The sequence below is a fragment of the Pyrgilauda ruficollis genome, unplaced genomic scaffold, assembly GCF_017590135.1.
Source record: "Pyrgilauda ruficollis isolate IOZ18807 unplaced genomic scaffold, ASM1759013v1 scaffold21, whole genome shotgun sequence".
Classification (NCBI taxonomy): domain Eukaryota; kingdom Metazoa; phylum Chordata; class Aves; order Passeriformes; family Passeridae; genus Pyrgilauda; species Pyrgilauda ruficollis.
Genome location: NW_024520318.1, coordinates 4,550,356 through 4,568,041, shown reverse-complemented (window position 1 = coordinate 4,568,041; position 17,686 = coordinate 4,550,356). Strand labels below are relative to the sequence as shown.

The 17,686-nt window shown below is 42.3% G+C and overlaps 1 protein-coding gene across 2 annotated transcripts in view; it reads right to left on the bottom strand.

Moving 5' to 3' along the window:
• FNDC3B (fibronectin type III domain containing 3B) overlaps positions 1-17,686 on the bottom strand; it is a 185,555-nt gene that overhangs the window by 21,656 nt on the left and 146,213 nt on the right. For both annotated transcript variants that reach the window (XM_041467869.1, XM_041467870.1), the window contains 6 exons: positions 17,009-17,114; positions 15,843-16,015; positions 13,685-13,798; positions 11,282-11,431; positions 7,395-7,675; positions 562-774 (listed from right to left, as the gene is read on the bottom strand). In XM_041467869.1, the coding sequence (XP_041323803.1) occupies positions 562-774; positions 7,395-7,675; positions 11,282-11,431; positions 13,685-13,798; positions 15,843-16,015; positions 17,009-17,114 (1,037 nt within the window). The remainder of the gene's footprint in view (positions 1-561; positions 775-7,394; positions 7,676-11,281; positions 11,432-13,684; positions 13,799-15,842; positions 16,016-17,008; positions 17,115-17,686) is intronic.

Here is a 17,686-nt window from a genome sequence, read left to right as displayed (position 1 = left end):
TTATCGTGCAGCTACCAAGCTGATGCCAAGCTTGTATTTTCTAATGCTGTAAAACATTACTTTGCTATAAAATCAACCACCAGGCCCAAAAAACATTGTTCTGCTCCGTTTTACCTTACCTAGACATCTGATTTGTAACCCTTGGCTTTATGAATACACACAGCAAGATGGGTGCTGTATCTTTATTTCATATATTCCAAAAGGTAAAGCACTGTGGCCATGAAACTTGATTTTAAATTTACTGGCAGAGAGGCAAGGGTTTTGCTGAAATGTCACCAGCACAGGATTGATTTCTATTTGACCTGGAAGTGGCTAATGGTTGGACTCAACAATTTAGAGGTTTTTTCCAGTCTTAATGATTCCATGACTCTTTATTACTCACAGCTTTACTGCATAACTTGCTCAGACTACAGGCACAGAATGCCTGTTAAAACAGTATTTTGTACATACTGGTAGGCACAAAGCAGTCAGGAAAACAGAGTTTTTCTTTCACTCACAACTGCGTTATGATGAACCAGAATTCTTTTTCATTAGCACAAGGAAAAGATTTATCTCTCTTACCTTTTATTTCTGTCCTCTATCTGCAAGATGTAGACCATGTCATCAGCAGAGTGAAGCTTGGAGCTGCTGTCTCCCCACTTCAGCTTCAGGCTCTGAGGCCCTGCTGCAGCACACTCCAGCCGTGGAGGTAAGGGTGGCAATGGCCTGGTTTTTGCTTTAATAAAGTGGCTAAAAGGTCCAGCTCCAATTTCATTGACAGCCTGGATCCTAATCCTAAAACAAACAGCAAGAAGATGAATGTTAAATGAAGTGCTTTCATGAGGTTCGTGATACGAACATATCCCAAGGGTCAAGAGAGCCTTCTGGGGCTGCCTGCCCCATCCCTGCCCAGCTCCCAGGGCTCTTTGTGGCACACCTTTGTGGAAGGTTCTGTCAGCACAACAGGGATCATCCTGCTTAGACTGCAAGAGGTGCAGTGAAGATGTCAGAAATGCAGAGGCAGAGGGGAAGGTTTGGGTCTCTGGACCTGGTGACAGCCCCTTCAGCCACGGGGACAAGGGGCAGCAGCACAGGACAAGCACAGCCTGGAAAACGTGAAGTGTCCAACCGTGAGTAAATAAAATGCAAAAGTGTGTGCTGGTTGTCTAACAGAGATCATGGACTAATTTAGGTGAAACCATTCAGGGAAAGCACTGATGTCACTGCCATGAAACCCATTCCCATGTTGGCAAACACCCTGAAAACCCAGAGCAGTGTTCTCTCAGTCTCACAAAGCACACTATTTAAGCACAGGAAACTCTGCTGGGAGGAATAATGAAGGAGGTTAAATCCACAAACCTCCTACACTCTGCCACAAACTGCAGAAATCATAACTGCCACTGAACTATCCATTAGATCAAATAAATGCTGGACCCAAGTCACCCTCACAAGATGCACAAAGGCCCTTGAGCCATTTGAGGACATCAAGAAGAAAAGCAGACCACTTGCCTGGTCACAGCAGCTTGAATTTGGGAATGTTCTTAAGACTGAACCAGTCCTCTAAATTCTATTTCTTTCTTAAGATAATGACTCCTGCTTTCTGCTTTGTTAATTTTCTCTTACCTGTCTGCACCTTAGTCTAACACTGAGATGAGTGAGGAGTAGAAGTCTCTGACTATGGTAACATCAACAGCACCAATACAAAAGTGGAAATTTGCATTTCTGAACAGTTTTGAGGACTTTGTAAATAGAAATATTGGTACAGATGAGCCTGAAAGGTTTCAAAAGTTTGTTAATCAAAGATTAAATATGAAAAATCAGGATGGAGAAAACTAATTAAGTTTAAGATAGTTCAGCCTAGTTTAGTTAGCTGGAGAGATGCCATTTACTTTGGAAATCCTGTGCACAGCAGCCTTGTATTTTCTCATGGGTAAAGACTTTTACAAGAAATGTCTTTGCTTGGCAAAGCTACTCATTTTGACTGAAGAACATAAAGTGATGCAAGTTCACACAAACAAAGTATGAAAAATTACTTTGCTTTTAACAGCAACTTTTCAGCTCTACCATCAGGAAAAGAGTACGTTAAAGGGATAGGGGAAAAACATTATCCAGAGTATTCCCCATTGGAAAAAAGCCCCAAAACTGTTATTTTCTGCCTTTCAAGAACACAAAAAGTTACATTGTTAATAAACATATTGCAAAATAATTAAGTCTGATCTATTGTTAGTCAGCTAAAGCCCTGCACACAGAGAATGCAGTGTGTACACAGTCATATGCAAATGTGTGCTTAAATCTCTGCTTATTGACCCAGCTATTAACAGGGTAACATATTGCTTGGTGTGGAGCTTCATTTTCCCTTTAACTTTCCTTCTGACTTCAGGAAATGCATCCTGACCACCTTACAACATTAGATTCCTCCTCTTCCTCCCTAAGGGTGGATGGCACAAAGATCTAGTGGGAGCATCCTCTTCAACTGCTGCTTGCAAGCATAGAAAGAACAACAGGCTTTTCTAGTACCCGAAAAAGGGCAATTAATATAAGCATTGATCTTACTTCATATTATGCTACTGTTTTGCTTTACATTTCAGAGTCATTACATCAATATTTAATGGTATTTCCAATTTAAAAAACCAAGCCTGCCTATATTTTCACTAGAGTCTAGCAAGCTCACCATCAGCATGTGCACATTAACAGTAACAGCTATATTACAAAATGCTACTACTGCTTTTGTAGATTGATTACAGCAGCATGCTCTAGAGTATATATCCTTCTGTTTTGCTTGGTATTACTTAACCACAGTCCCAGTAACAACAAAGCCTCTCCTCAAGCATTGTAACCTCAGCTGGCTTCCAGCTGCAGCTACCACACCTGAAAACAAGCAGTGAAATGAATCTCTCTCCAACATCACACTTTTTAGATATATGCAAGCACAGAAACCTGCACTTCCTTATCTTGCTTTTGCCAGGTATTTGCACAAGGCAAAAAATGTCTCCTCATTCATTTTTTCCCCTGCTTTCCTGTGCTGCACAGAGTTCTTGCTCCCCCCTTCTGACACACACAAATATGCACACACACACTCCCTCCTGACTCTGGAGCACTGTAGGACTGATGGAAACTCTTAAGCCTTAAAATAGAGACAGGCATCTTTACAAATGAGTGATGACACTGGGAAAGCAGGAATTGATTTATTTGACTCCAACATGGCTGATGTGGCCACTCTTTGCTGCTGATTGCACCACCATAAAGCTCTCTAAATTGCCACCATCATTCCCAGGGCCTGAGCTTCATCAGACACATACAAACAATAAATTTTGTGTTTCCTGTGCACATGGCAGTGCAACACAAACCCTGGTGTCACCTCCCTCTGAACCCCAGCAGTGTCTGCTCAATGGGGATCAGAAACTCCAAAGGGAAGGGGAGAAGGAAGAAGGGAAACAGAAAAGGCAGAAAGGAGAAGGGGGAAGAGCAGATGGCAGTGGGAGAGCACCTTGTGCTGCACCATCTCTGCTCCTGCTCAGGTGCTTTTCAGTGTCCCTGCCCCAGCCTGTGACAGTGAGCTTTTCCAGCTGGGTGGCACAGCCAGGGTGGGCAAGAGAACATCCACAATTATCTTGAAACCATTCCTGTTTACAGAACTGGTACTGGGAAAAATCAAGTCTATTTTCATGTAAAAGTATAGTATAGACAAGAAGAAATATTTGCAGCAAAAGCACTTCCTGAATTCCTTTCAACTTTTCCACTAATGGTTTCTAAGTGAAAATACCCCAAACATCCTCTTGGAAAGAAAGGTGGTTTAACAATCTGACAATCACAATTTGACACCAAGTTTTTTGAAAATGTAAAGACTGTATTTAAGAATACTGCCTAATTCTGCAGACCCTGGACCAATAATATTTGTATTCATTCTCACATTTTCCCACTACAACTTTTAAACATTTAGAAAGAAAAATCATAAATCAGACTAGGCAAATTTAGAAACCACGAAATGATCTTTAACAGACCATTCTCTCTTAGGAGATTCTTGACCCAGGAAAATAAACACACTAAACAGGATGCTATTTTCAGATTGGTCACAAAATCCTTTGTATAGTATTCCAACAAACTGGAAAATCAACTTTTGAATTAATTTTAGAGGCTGACATGAGAAGACTTTGATTCCCTTGTTCCCATAAGAGGAATGCCACCAGTTGCAATACATGTGCCTGTGGAAACCTGTGGGAGTTAAAATGCCATGGACTTCCAAAGGGGAGGGGAAGCAGCATCCTCCACCATCAGCAGCAGCCTGGACATGATGAAGAGCAATCACACACTGCCCCAAAAATCCCCACTCAAGACTCATGGAAGAAGACTTAGCTTGACACGCTGAAATATATTTTATAGCCTGCTTAAACTTTCCTAATTTGAGCATCCACATGAATTTTTCTCTCTGTCTTGGACGATCTTTCAGAATTCACAGAATAACTAGCTTGGAAGAGACTTTCAAGATCATGGACTCCAACCCAACTTTCACTTGATACGGTTTAAAAATCAAAAATATTTCTAGAATTTTTACTTCTAAACCAAATTAAGTGTTGCTATTGAAATTTAATAATGCTACTATATATTTCTGTCCACTGTGTAGCTTCAGAGAAGAAACATTCTTAAAAATTGGAAGTTGTTTTGCAGTGAAGTATCTCAACAGCAGAACACAATTATCTATGGAATGTGTTAAGCGAAGCTTGGGAACAGACTGTAATAGAAAATTGGTGTTTCTGTGACTGTTGAATACTTATTTATTGTGGAATATTTATTAACTCACTCCTAGTTACATCAGTTCACAGAAAACCAGGCCAAGTATATTACCCTATAATCTGAGTTTCCAGAGCTTCGTGGCTATGTCAATAAAGCAGAGACTGCAGAACTCAGACATATTTCTGCAGCTGCTCACCAGCCAGGATGTTTACACAGTGCTTTGGGGAGGCATCTGCTCTGTGCAGCAGCAGAGCTGGGCTTTGTCTGAGCAGGAATTCTCTTGACTCAGCCCTACCATGGCCACTCACTGTGTGACAGAGGCATCTTCCACCTCCTCCTGCCTTAAATGCATTTTGGGATGGAAATCCTTGTCATGGGGTGCTGGTTGGATTTGCTGCTAAGACACAAAGCATCCAACTTGCCAGCCTGGAGCCCAGCCCTGCAGGGAGCCTGGAGTTCCCCCGTGTGCTCTTGGGCTGCTCCTGTTATGGCCATTCCCACAGAAAGCTGGAAGCAAAGCAGTGCCAGACCCAAGCTAACAGGGTGGGCCCACATGGCCAGGCTTTCACAATCACCCCCTATCCAAAACAACTTAAATTTCCAGTTTTGGAATTGCTGGATTCATAATAACCAAGACTGGCTTTCAATTTTAGTTTCCCACAACCAAAAACATTGATAGTGGTATTCCAACTCAACTAAAACATAAAAACCTTTTGCTGATTTACTTCAAATTCTGCTGAAACTTTGGCAAGGGAGTTCAGAGTCTCAAAGCCAGTAGTACTTGGCTTGTTTAGTCTAGGAAAAATATGTTCAGTGTGTTTTTAAACACAGCAGGGAATAAACACTTGAGAAGGAGAAGAGTAAGTTGTGTTAAACAAAACTGACACCAAAAGAAGACTCATCAGTGGAGAAATGTAGAGAATATGATCAGTGATGTTCTGAAACATTCTTCTGATTCAGCCAGGGATGGCAGAAAATGCACCAATGTTTATCACAGAGCCTGATAATCCTTAAGGATTTATCAGGGCAGACATTCCCTGACCAATGACAGGTGCCAAGATATGCTTGAAGAAGAAATATCAGCGAACAAGTTAATGATCACTATACTTTGACAAATCTATTTTTGATTAGCAAAATACTTCAAACCACTGATGAGGTGCATTTGCAATCCAACTGCAGTCACTTGACTTCCCTTACAGGAATGAAATGTAAGATTTGGGGTTTCTTTCTCTGATCTTGCTCAACAAAAGAGCTTTCCTGTATTATTACTTCTGATCAGCCATCCATAGCTCTGTGTTCTTAAAGTGGTTTTTTTCAGTAGGAACTTAGTCTTACAACAATATTTAGAACAGTTAATGCTTGTGGATTTGGCTGTTTCATTGGGACCAGCAATAGGACGAATCCTTGACTAAAAATATGTGATTTAATATGGTGCTTTTTTCAAAATAATGAACAAGAATGCAAAAAATATCATTCCGATCTCTGTTTCTAAGCCTTGAAGAAGACATTTCCCTCAAGGAAGCTGTAGACAATCAAGAACCAGCTAAAAAAGAGACTTTGGTGAAGAATTTAAATGGCACATTCTGTCTTGAGTGAGTTGCTCAAAGTTCCCTTTTCAGCTTTTTTAGGTCTTGATTGAACAAACGCTTGAGGAGAAGCCAGGGAATACAAGACTGCCCAAAGATGATGCATTTCCACAGCTGGGTGATCAATCCACAAGCAAAATCTTCAACTTTATTTGAATGATCTCTGAGCAAGCAATGTGTGCTCCTCAATTTAAATAACTTGTACTGTATGTATTTGTATCTTTGCTTCAACAAGGTCTCTTTTCTTGGGTATGGGATAAAATTTGAATTATGAACTTATCATTTACAAGACCTGTAGGACTGTGACCTTGAATACAAAGTAAAATAAAATGAAAAATGTTACAGGAAGTCTGTGACATCTAATTTTACAACTCTGTGATCAAATTTTGGTCTTTAATAGAACAGTACTTACAATAGCATTTCTTTTGTCACATATTCCGTTGTATTGCTGTTCATTGCCTTCATGAAACCATTTTTCTTTCTTAATTAGCAATTAGGGAGAAAACATATAAGCCTGAACATTAAACTAATAAAATTTTGGCAATGCCACTTAGCAATTTGGACTCTGAAGCAATATAAATTGGTTTTAAATTCAGATCATGTTTTCATTAATCTCCATATAGCACAGACAAAAAATAACTGTAGCTATACAAATAAAAGTTCATTGTGTGAAAATTGCTAACCCTGCTCAGGGATCAATAACTTAATAATTTAATCCCTTGGAACAGTACTTCAAAGGAGCTGAAAAAACATGAGAGGTAACACTGTCATTTTAACTATTTCTTATTTTTAAAATTTATTTATTTTAAAATTTATTATCACAAATACAACCTTACCTTAGCAGAGCAAATCAAAAAGGAGGAGAGGCCAGAGATAACACAAGGAGAGGAGGAAAGAGAAAAAAAGGTGGGAGGAAACAACATTTGAACACGAACTACTGCAATCCATCCCACGAAGGAATGACTGCAGATTCCTGTGCCCCTAGGCTGGTTGTTTGCGTTGCTGGTTTGCATTTTCAGCCCCTCTCCATGCCAGGAGCCCTCCCTGAGTGAAGCAGAGCTGTGTGATCTCCGTGCCCGTCCCCAGCGCCGCACTCACCGGTACGAGGTCTCGGGCAGCAAGCCCTCGATGACGTGACTGGTCACGTTCCCCACGGGGATGCTGACCTCTCCCAGGTCGATGTTGTAGGATGTGATCTCAGCCCCGTTATTGCTGGGCTCTTCCCAGCTCAGCACAAGGCACACGGAGGGTGAGGGCTGGCAGGCACCCACGTGCTCGTCCTCCAGCACGGACAGCGTGGAGACGGCGTCAGGCACGGACGCGGCGGTTCTGCAGGTCACCAGCTCGCTGTAGGGCCCAGCTCCAGCCTGGTTAATGGCCTGGGTGGGAAAGCAAAGAGCATTTACCAATGCCCTCCTTCACATGTGTATCAAGTTCATAATGACCAGCTGTGCAGCCTGGAAGAGGTGCATGTATTCTTCAGAGGATGTGCACTGCTGGCTTCCTCTCTGAAGCGTGATTCATACCTCTGCTACCCTAGGGAATTAGTATCTTCCTTGGTCACTCAGGAATGTCTCAGAAAAACTGGAGAATATTTCTCTTTTCCCCAAAATAATATTTTTCTTTCCCTTTTTATCAGGGGCAAACTTTGGTGAGTAAGGGAAAATGTCATAGTTATGCTGCCAGTGACAGGTGACATCAGCAAACTGGCTACCCAAAATTACTGAGCCACCCAGTACAAAGTCCCCAGCATACTGCAGGGTGGCCCAACAGATGCTTTATGCAAGCAAAATATAAAAAAAAAAAAAGATGGGGGATATTTGGCTTGTTAAAAACTACCCTGGTTCCTAATTTGGAAAATGGATAACTAATTTAATGCTGAAAAACTTCTGAAATAAGAATATAGGACCTCACCACGGCATTATGCCTATGACTCAACATTTCCCCAGAATCACAGAATCATTACAGTTGGAAAAGTCATAATTCACCACCAAACCACAACCAAAGCACACAGCTCAGTATCTCCCACAAAAGAGGAGAGCAACAATTTATCAAGCTTTTCATCCTAAATCATAGATTCTGAATCCCAGAGGAAACCAAGTTTCAAAACCTGGTCCCTTTCTGCTCATTACTTAGAGGCTGTTGTCTCAGCAAGCCCAACATTGCACATCTGTACAGGCCTGGGGTTTTATCAGCTGATGTTCAGCCAGTGGCAAAAGCTGTACCCATTGCACTGGAATTGCCTAGGGAATGACTGATGTTACCTCCTCAGGATTATCACCAACTCAATCACAGAACCATGCAGGCTGAAGGGACTGTGGGACTCGTCCAAGCTGCTACCCCAGCCAGGGTCAGACAATGCAGACCAGGTTGCTCAGGCTTTTTTTTCCAGCTGGGTCTTCAAAATTACCAGGTATGTAGATTGCACAGCTGCTCTGGACCACTGTTAGATCCTTAATTGCCTGCACAGATGTTTTTTTCTTTGTATCTCATCTGAGCATCCCTCTTTCAACATGGAGCCTGAAGCCACACTGGATGCAGCATTCCAGGTTGTCAGGAATGGCATGTAAGGGGCAACACCACCTTCCCTGGATCTGCCTGCTGGGCTCCTCCTGACACAGCCCAGCATCCTGCCAGCACAGGGAGAGCTTACAGAACATGGCACAGGAGAAACTACATGAGTCCAGAATCACAGACCTTCACAAAACAGCTTCAATGCTGCCAGCACCCTCCACATTTCCTTTACATTTGGAAAAGTTAGCCCAGAGTCTCCCATCAGGTCACAATTAATTGAAAAATCCAGACTTACAATGTTGCCAGCAGGACTCTGAGGGCAATGACAGGACACATCAAACAACTGTTTGATTTCTAATCTATGCTTAACTGCAGTGAATAACTTATTTCTGCTCTGCATAACACAAACACAAAGCCATGTTCTGTTTTTCCAGGAGACGTTTTGTTCAATTGAAGAAAGAGATAATAAAGTTACATTTGTCAGCCTTTAAAAAGCCCTTCAAAACAAATCCTGCTCCAGGGAAATCTTCTATTTAATGCAGCGCTCCTGGAGCTGTTAGAAGTGAGCCCTGTTTTGTGCTCTGCCAATGATATGATTTGTCTTGCCTCTAAACCAGAGTTTGGCCATTTGTATCTTGCTCCAAGCAATTTATTGTCAGTGGTGTTTTTTAACTGCTTTATTGGACAATCTCATCACCATAACTGATGGGGCTTTGCTGCCTAGCTGCTTTCCCCTGCCACCCCCAAATGACACAATATTTCCCTCTGCAGAAGCCGCTATTGTCTTCAGGAATATTCATTACAGGAAAAAAGTTGAGCAACAGTAAAGACTATTGTCTGCCCTGCAGTATATGCCTGATTCCTCAGTTCTCCTCTTTATTGAATTACTGTAGATTGAGATAGCAATACTGTGTGTTTATTAGAAGGCTGAATAAATGTGGTTAGGGGGATCTTTCTTTTTAAAAAGAAATTTTTTCTGTTAAATCTGGTAACAGATAAAATAAACTAACATTTCTGACACTATTTAACTATCTTTGTCTGTTATATGTACTTTGTGGGAAGATTTTTGTGTAATTGTTTGAAGATTACAGTGTATCTTGTAAGAAATTCTTCTCCACATAATACAGAGGATCAGATCCAGAGGATGAAGCTCTCCAGAAAGTAATAACTGAGTCACTGATGGACTTCAATAAAATATCTTCTTGCTGTTGCGCCTTTCCTGTAACTTCTGCCTATGGATTAAATTTTACTGGCTGCATTAAAAACTGAGTAGATTTGTGCAACATTTTTGTGGCAGGTAGTTTGAAATAAGCACCCACTGGAAATCAAAGATGCCATACAGCTGGCTGTTTCCATTTTTAACACGAAATTTTCCTTGGGCTCCCCACAGCAGTGGTCTCAGAGCCTCCTCCCTGCCCAGCAGATGCTGAATGCTCTCCCTCTTGCAGAAACAAGAGGCACTTTCTGGCTCACACCTCCCAGCCTCTCACACATTCCCTCCTTCTCCTTCCCCCACAGTGCCAGAGCAAAGAACAGACCAGTTCTGGCCAAGACACAAAATACATTTGAGTTGTGGGGCCTGAGCTCTTGGGCTGCTGGCCAGCTCCTCCAAACCTTCTTCCCTAAAAAATGAAAAAAATTCAATATCCTGGTTAAAAAATAAAAAAGCCTCTAAGAAGGAAACACTCAACAGAAGCATGTTGTCCTTGATCAAAGGAATTACCCTGGGTGGTCCACATGTTACCAGCTGGGTGGGCATTTGGGTTGGATTAGTGGGGGTGTTCTGTCTTCACATACAAATATATCTTGTGGAAGAGTATCTTAGGTAAAATATTTTTACTTCACTCCCAGTAGCTTTACCTTCCATTTATTTATCAGTAGACATAAAGGATGAAATGTCTTGGTTTTTTACTTTCATACAGATATACAAAATGTTTTTTAATGGCTACTTTTTACTGAAAATATAGGAGATAAAGAGATCAAAGAATAAGAAATCATATAAAGACTCTAGATGAGATCCAGTCTCACTCATCTAAGAAACAAAATGGCAAAGATGGGAACTCACTTTCTTGCAGGTACCATCTCCTCTACACATAGGAATTTACTCAGGTGCTTTGCCTTGATAAATCAAACAGATGCTGGAATTCATTATTTAAGCCAGGGAAATCTTCAATATCCATTTGGATTATTTACCTCTCCTTATGACGAAGAAAATTATTTTTTTTTAAGTTTTCTAAACCATTACCATTTTGTTTTGGTATCAGAGGGCAAGGTGGCCCTTACAAGCATTAGTCACCAAAAGTAATAAAACACAAGAGCAGTTTTTAAGTAGCACATCAATCTGTATTGCTTAAAATAAATGTGCATTCCTCCTGCCTTACAGAGCACATAACTTCAGAGAGGACTAATGATAAAAATAAGAACAGCAGTGGAAGGAACCTCAGAGGGCAATGCATGCAGCCCTGCCATACCTGTAGCCTGCAGCAGTAACGCGTTGCTGCTGACAAGTCACTGATTTCAAAGCAGGTTTCTGTGCCACTATATGCAAGCTGTAGAGATTCCTCCTCTTCTCCCCACTCTAATCTGTATTCAGAGATGTCAGTACCAGAACATTCAGGACTCTGCAACACAAATATTTATGTGGTTCAGTTCAGAAACGAGCACTTTGGATCGCTTTGTTTCACTGGGGAAGGAATGAAGTACATGGAAAAAAAGCCCAACAACCACCCTTATTTTTAAATTAATACACCATTACTGCTGCAAATAGAAATGTACTGAGTTAATGTTCCCTAAGAGGTTACTGAAACAGGACAATTCTGCACAAAAATTACCTGATTGAAATTCAGAGAAATGAATGTACACAGCTACTTTGCCTTCCATCAGGACACTCAGGAATAAATTGTCTCTCCACTGGCTTGGCAGAAGCTCAACCGTGGAGAACATAAAAAAAGCATCAATCTAGTGCAGCCTAGCTGAGAGATCAAAACACAGCTCTGGAAGCACTGGCTTCAGAGCCTGAAGCAGTCACTCATGTGCTGAGAAAAGAACCACCTCAGCAAGGGAGGAGCTGGCCTGAGGTTCCTGTGGGAGTCACCCATCAGTGCCAGAATGGGGCCTGGGAGTGTGATCCTGGCACATCCACATCGAGACTCCCATGGGATCACAGAATCATCAAATGGTTTGGACTGAAAGGGACCTTTCAAGATCTACTCATTCCAACCCCTGCCATGGGCAGGCCACCTTCATCAGACCAGGCTGCTCCAAGCCCCATCCTACCTGGCCTTGAACACCTCAAGGGATGGGGCAGCCACAGCTGCTCTGAGCAAGCTGCTTTAGTGTCTCACCACCTTCACAATACAGAATTTCTTCCCAATATCTAATCTAAACCTGTTCCATTCCCCATATCCCCAGTAATCCCTTTATTTAGGGGAACATTCAATGCCTGAATGTGCTGGACATGAGCCAATATACAGGCACAGCTCCCAAACCAAAATATTTAGTGTTTTTAACAGAACTACCTAGAGCTGCCTGAAGCAGCTCAGGGAAGCACTGCTCTGCCTGCAGAAGAGTGGCCTACAAGGACTTTGTGATTTTGACAGGCAAGATGCAATTTCCAGTGCAAGGATCCAGAGCCTTGCTGCACACCACAGCGAGCAGCCTGCACAGGCACAGGGGCTCCTCTGCCTCAGAGTTTCCAGCTGTTTGAGTAGGAACATTCAGAGCTCCTAAGCCAGATTTCAGAACAACATGTGAAAAAAAAAGCATCACAATGGGCACCACAGTGTGCTCTCTAGCCACACTCCACAGTGCTTCACTGTTTTTCTTTCTAATTCATATCAGCCAAAAAATGACACTCTTTAAGAAAACATAACCACTGCAAACCACAGCTTCATTTTTAGCTAGAGTAAACAAATATATCCTTCAAATAAATAGAGAATCTACCAGAACCACTGCTTCATGGCTGGGGAGAGCAAATCCCTGACCATTAAAAGGCAACATTTGAAAGTTCAATGCGATTTCTAGTTGCAAAAAAATATTAATAGACCAAAACTGCACCAAACACACCTGTGTGTTATTAAATTCAATCCAGATTATGTTTGTATCTAGATATGTTGTTAGCACAATTTAGTTGAGCATCTTTTGAATGCCAGTGACTTCTTTCTCACCAGGACATTGTCTTGGGGAGGAGCTCAATAGAAGCAGGGCTGGGATGGCTGCTAGATTGTCACTCAAAGTCTGTGGCAGAACTACAGCCCCACTGAACCACATCACAATATTATTTATGGTAACATCCTTTCTTTTCTGCTTTAATTACACAACATTTTTTCTTTAATTGCAGCAATCATCCCCATAGCAATTCAGCTGATATTTATCTTGAGCCCAATGCCTAAGATGCTGGAGAACAGAGGAGGAATGCACATGAACTAAAATAAAAGTAAATATTTGGGGAAAAGACAAACAACTCTTGAGGGGGAAAAAGCCCTACATCATAAGCATTTATGGAGAGTTAATTCTGTGTCAGAGACCCCAGTTTCAGCCAAAATCAAATATTTGTATTTATAATTCCAACTGAGAACATGCTGATGTGCTAAAAAGAAGTGCTTGCAGAGAGCACTTCTATCATCTGATGCCAGTGCAGGAGGCCTTGTGTCTGAATCCTGGTCTGGAAGACCAGTGACCAACTTTGTGTAGTTCTTCAGAGCAAAGTAGAGAAGATGATTTTCTATATTAGAATAGTTTCTACAAAGGGTTTCCTTGTATAACAAGATAGTTCCAGATCAGTGAACAACTCTCAAGCTCGCTTTTGAGTTCTGTGGTGATTGTACTGGTCTGGGTAAGCAAGGTGGAATCAAACAGGCAGGGACCTGACTCACCTCCCAGCTGACCAGGACTCGTGTGTCAGACAGGAAGGACAGGGAAGGTGCTCTGCACTGGCCTGGTGGTCCTGCTGCTGTGGTGATCTCTGTCGCCTCCGAATACGGCCCGTACTACAGGGGAACAAGGCATCATTTATTATTATTATTATTACTATTATTATTATTATTAAACAGGTGTACACTCATCTCAAAGCCCTCGAGAGCTTTCCAAGAGCATCACATGAACTTTTTCAGCACATTAAACTTTCTCAAAGGCAGACTGGGTTTCCAACACCCGGCACCAAACACCAGCACTCAGGATGAGCCCTCACAAATGACTCAGAGTTGAAGTGTGAGGTGGGCTCAGGAACAAGCAGAGAGCATGTACATCCTTTGTGCATCCTCCTGTGTGGCAGCAAGTGCTCATGAAAGCAGAAACCACCTCCAATTTGCCCAGAAGTGAGAATGAGCACACAGTGACTGAGGAACAGTTTGTGTCCCTCTGCCCTACCTTAGCACAGTGTGTTCATGTATCAAAACCAGCTTCCCATGGATACAAAGAGGAGCACAAAGACCGAAGCACGTACTGGAGTCCATTTCCAGTTTCTTTTACATAGAATGCCTGCCCCAAGTCACTTGTAAGAGGACAGGATGTGCTGGAGCCCCAGGCTGGTACAACGTGCAGGGACACGCTGCGCACACGCTGTGCACGCTCCGCTCCACGGGCAGCTCAGCTCAGACTTCTGAGCCCGTGGTAGGAGAATAATTTAAATGCAGATTAGCAAAAGAAAACCCAATTTTCAGCAGTCTGCGAACCTGGCTTCATCCAGCAGTGCGAGGACAGGAGATAGCACTGAAACAGCCTTTCTGAGGCCTCCTGAGTGGAAGAGTGAAGTTTGCTCAGTACATCCCTGAGTTAATTAGAAATCATTCTCCAGAACAAAGCAGCTTCACTTGGAAGCAATTAGAGGAAAAACACTGGTATTTACTTATTTTGTAATGCAGTATTAGTGAGCGTGAAAAAAATGAGCCACTACAAAAAGGCCAAACAACAGAGAAACGTTGAACCCCAGAAAACTTCTCAGCAGACGTGTCAGTATCTGCCATCGAAGAAAGGCCAACACTGATTGCATTGTCTTACAAAGAATGTACATGTCAAAAAATGTCATTTGTTGACTTTGGCTGTTTTCGAGGAAGAATCTGGTAAAGGACACCCTCCTCTATTTTGCACGTGGTAGAAAAACACAGCCAAACTAGAAGCAGCCCCCTCATTTAACAAAGGGTGGAACCAGAAATGTTTTGCAACGGTTCTGCCAAAAAAAAAAAAAAAAGAAAAAAAAAGGCAAAGCATCACATATACAAAGCTACCAGGTAGGCACTGGCTTTCACTCCAGCAAGCAAATCTAATCTTTCCATGTGCATTTAATTAATTTTTCACAAAAACAAAACAGTGGGTGTTTTTAAACCAAAACAGTTGAAGAGTCTTGCAGATATTTCTAATGCCCAAGTTTCAACAGAACTTCTCCCTGTGAGCGAGTAACTTCAAACCTCTGTGTTGTTTGTCATCAAGATGTCCTGGGGAGAAACATGTCAATGCATGTAGTTTAGTTGGGACTTTGTATTAAACACCACTGGAATAACACAAAGGCAAGCATAATCAACCCAAACCTCAATGAAAAAGATCTTTCTGCAGATCTCCATGGACATCAGACAGAATTTCTGATGTATTTGGGAAGGCACTTCTTCCAAGGAAATAATTTAATAGAAAAATCTATAAAGCACACATTTTTTTGAAATTAAAACAAAAAAGTCACCAGGGGTGTGAGTTTCCCTCAAACACACCACCTGGGTGAAACTGCACTTCTTGTTTTTACACACTTTAGATTTAAAACAAAAAAGAAGGAAACGCAACAGAATGAGGATGAAGAGAATCCTCCCCGCAAGCAGCTATGACTTTTAGCAGGGATTTGGCACATTTGGGAGCAGCTGATTCTGGCCAAACCCTACCAGTAGCCAAAATCAAATTTTAAAAGAGACCCAGGTCTAAAACTGCAGCTCCTCCTCCCAAGTTCCTTTTGAGCATTTATCACATGGTTCTTCTTTTGCCCACCTCGCCCTGCCCCAGCTGAGGAGCAGCACGGGCAGCACCCCAGAGGGGCTGGGGCAGCGCACGTACCCCGCCGTCGTTCAGGGCCCGCACCCGGAACGCGTAGGTGGCTCCGGGCAGGAGGCTGCCCACGGTGCACTCCAGCTCAGCCCCGTGGTACACCTCAGAAACCACTTCTTCAGGGGCTGTCATCTCCACGCTGTACTCAGAGACAGGGCAGCCACTTTCTGACTCAGGGACATCTAAAAGAAATCATGGAATTCGTTAGTAGCGTCAGGGCGTGCACCAGAAGAGCCATTTTTTGCTTCATATACCACAGAAATGTGTATTTCTGCTTCTGTGTATAGACAGCAGATATCTCACAGATATCTTCTATCTATATAGACACAAATATCTCTTTTGTTGTGGGCACCTTTGTTTTTGCTCATGAAAACAATGTATTTGATTGCTCATGAAAACAATGTATTTGATAATGCCTTCATGTTATGTTACAAGCCAGTAGCTCGGAATCAAACTGCCTGGGGATCAGAAAAACAGCACCCACCAAAATGCTTCCAGGAAGCATTTGGGTGGATTTTTATACTGGTGTTGAAATATATTTGACAGTTAGAAATTTTACTTATGCAGAATTTGGCTTAACAAATGATGCCACAAAAATACCTGGATGCTGCAAGATTATCACTGTAAAGAAAACACTGTGGGAAACTGGCATGTGTCTTGCATTCTGAAAAACGTTCATTTTTTGACAACTTAGTGCCATGAGTGTAGTCCAACATCTTTGCAAAATAACAGGGGTCCAACAGATTATGTGTAATACTGTGGATCAGGATTTAAATGCCACCCAAAACCTCAATATGTTCTAACTCAAATTTTTGAAAAAGTTATACATTAGAAGTACCAAAACGCTTCTGCCAAGCCAATATTTCAAAGGAATAAAAAAAAATTATTTTGAGTCACACTGTGTTTTTGAAATAAAAGGATAGATATTCTAATAGCCCTGAGAGGGACAGGGCTAAAAAAATAAAATGGGAGCAGAGTGTAAGACCTAAAGGTCAGCTCAGAAATCCAACACTGAGCCACCACACCTGATGGGAAGCTGCGCTTCTGATTTGCTCAGACTCCAGTGGACTTTGCTGTGCACTTCCCAGGGAACGGGACACAAGCAGCAGAAACAAAAGCTCGAGCTCAGCAGCAGAACCAAAGCTTTAGAGCAGCAGGATGCTGCACTGGCTTACCCCACTGCAGCTGCACCTCCCTGTGCCTCGGCTTGCCCAGCAGCCTGGGCGGGCGGCAGGGCCCCGGCGCGACGCTCAGCGTGCGGACAGGTAAACTCTCGGAGCACTGCGGGAGAACACAGCTCAGTTACACCCTGCTGTACACCTACACAGCTCAGTTACACCCTGCTGTACACCTACACAGCTCAGTTACACCCTGTTGTACACCTACACAGCTCAGTTACACCCTGCTGTACACCTACACAGCTCAGTTACACCCTGCTGTACACCTACACAGCTCAGTTACACCCTGTTGTACACCTACACAGCTCAGTTACACCCCACCATACACCTACACAGCTCAGTCACCTCTGCCATGAGCACAGCTCAGTCACACTCTGGTATAACACAGCTCAGTCACCCTCTGGCATGGCTACCACCTTCAAAGTGACCCACAGCTACAGAGCAGCACAAGAAATTGTCTTCTACAGCCACCACTTCATGGAAATTTATATAAATAGTAAAGGAGAGGAGATGCTATCAAGCACGTTAGCACAAATACAATTAACAGAGTTCCTTCATTAGCATTCTCAATACTGGGCTCTCTGTTTTAATTTTCCGTGGTTTGAAAATGTCAAGGCCTAAAGTACTCAATCTGAAATGAGAAAAACTTACCAAAGCAGGAGGAATAAGTGTATA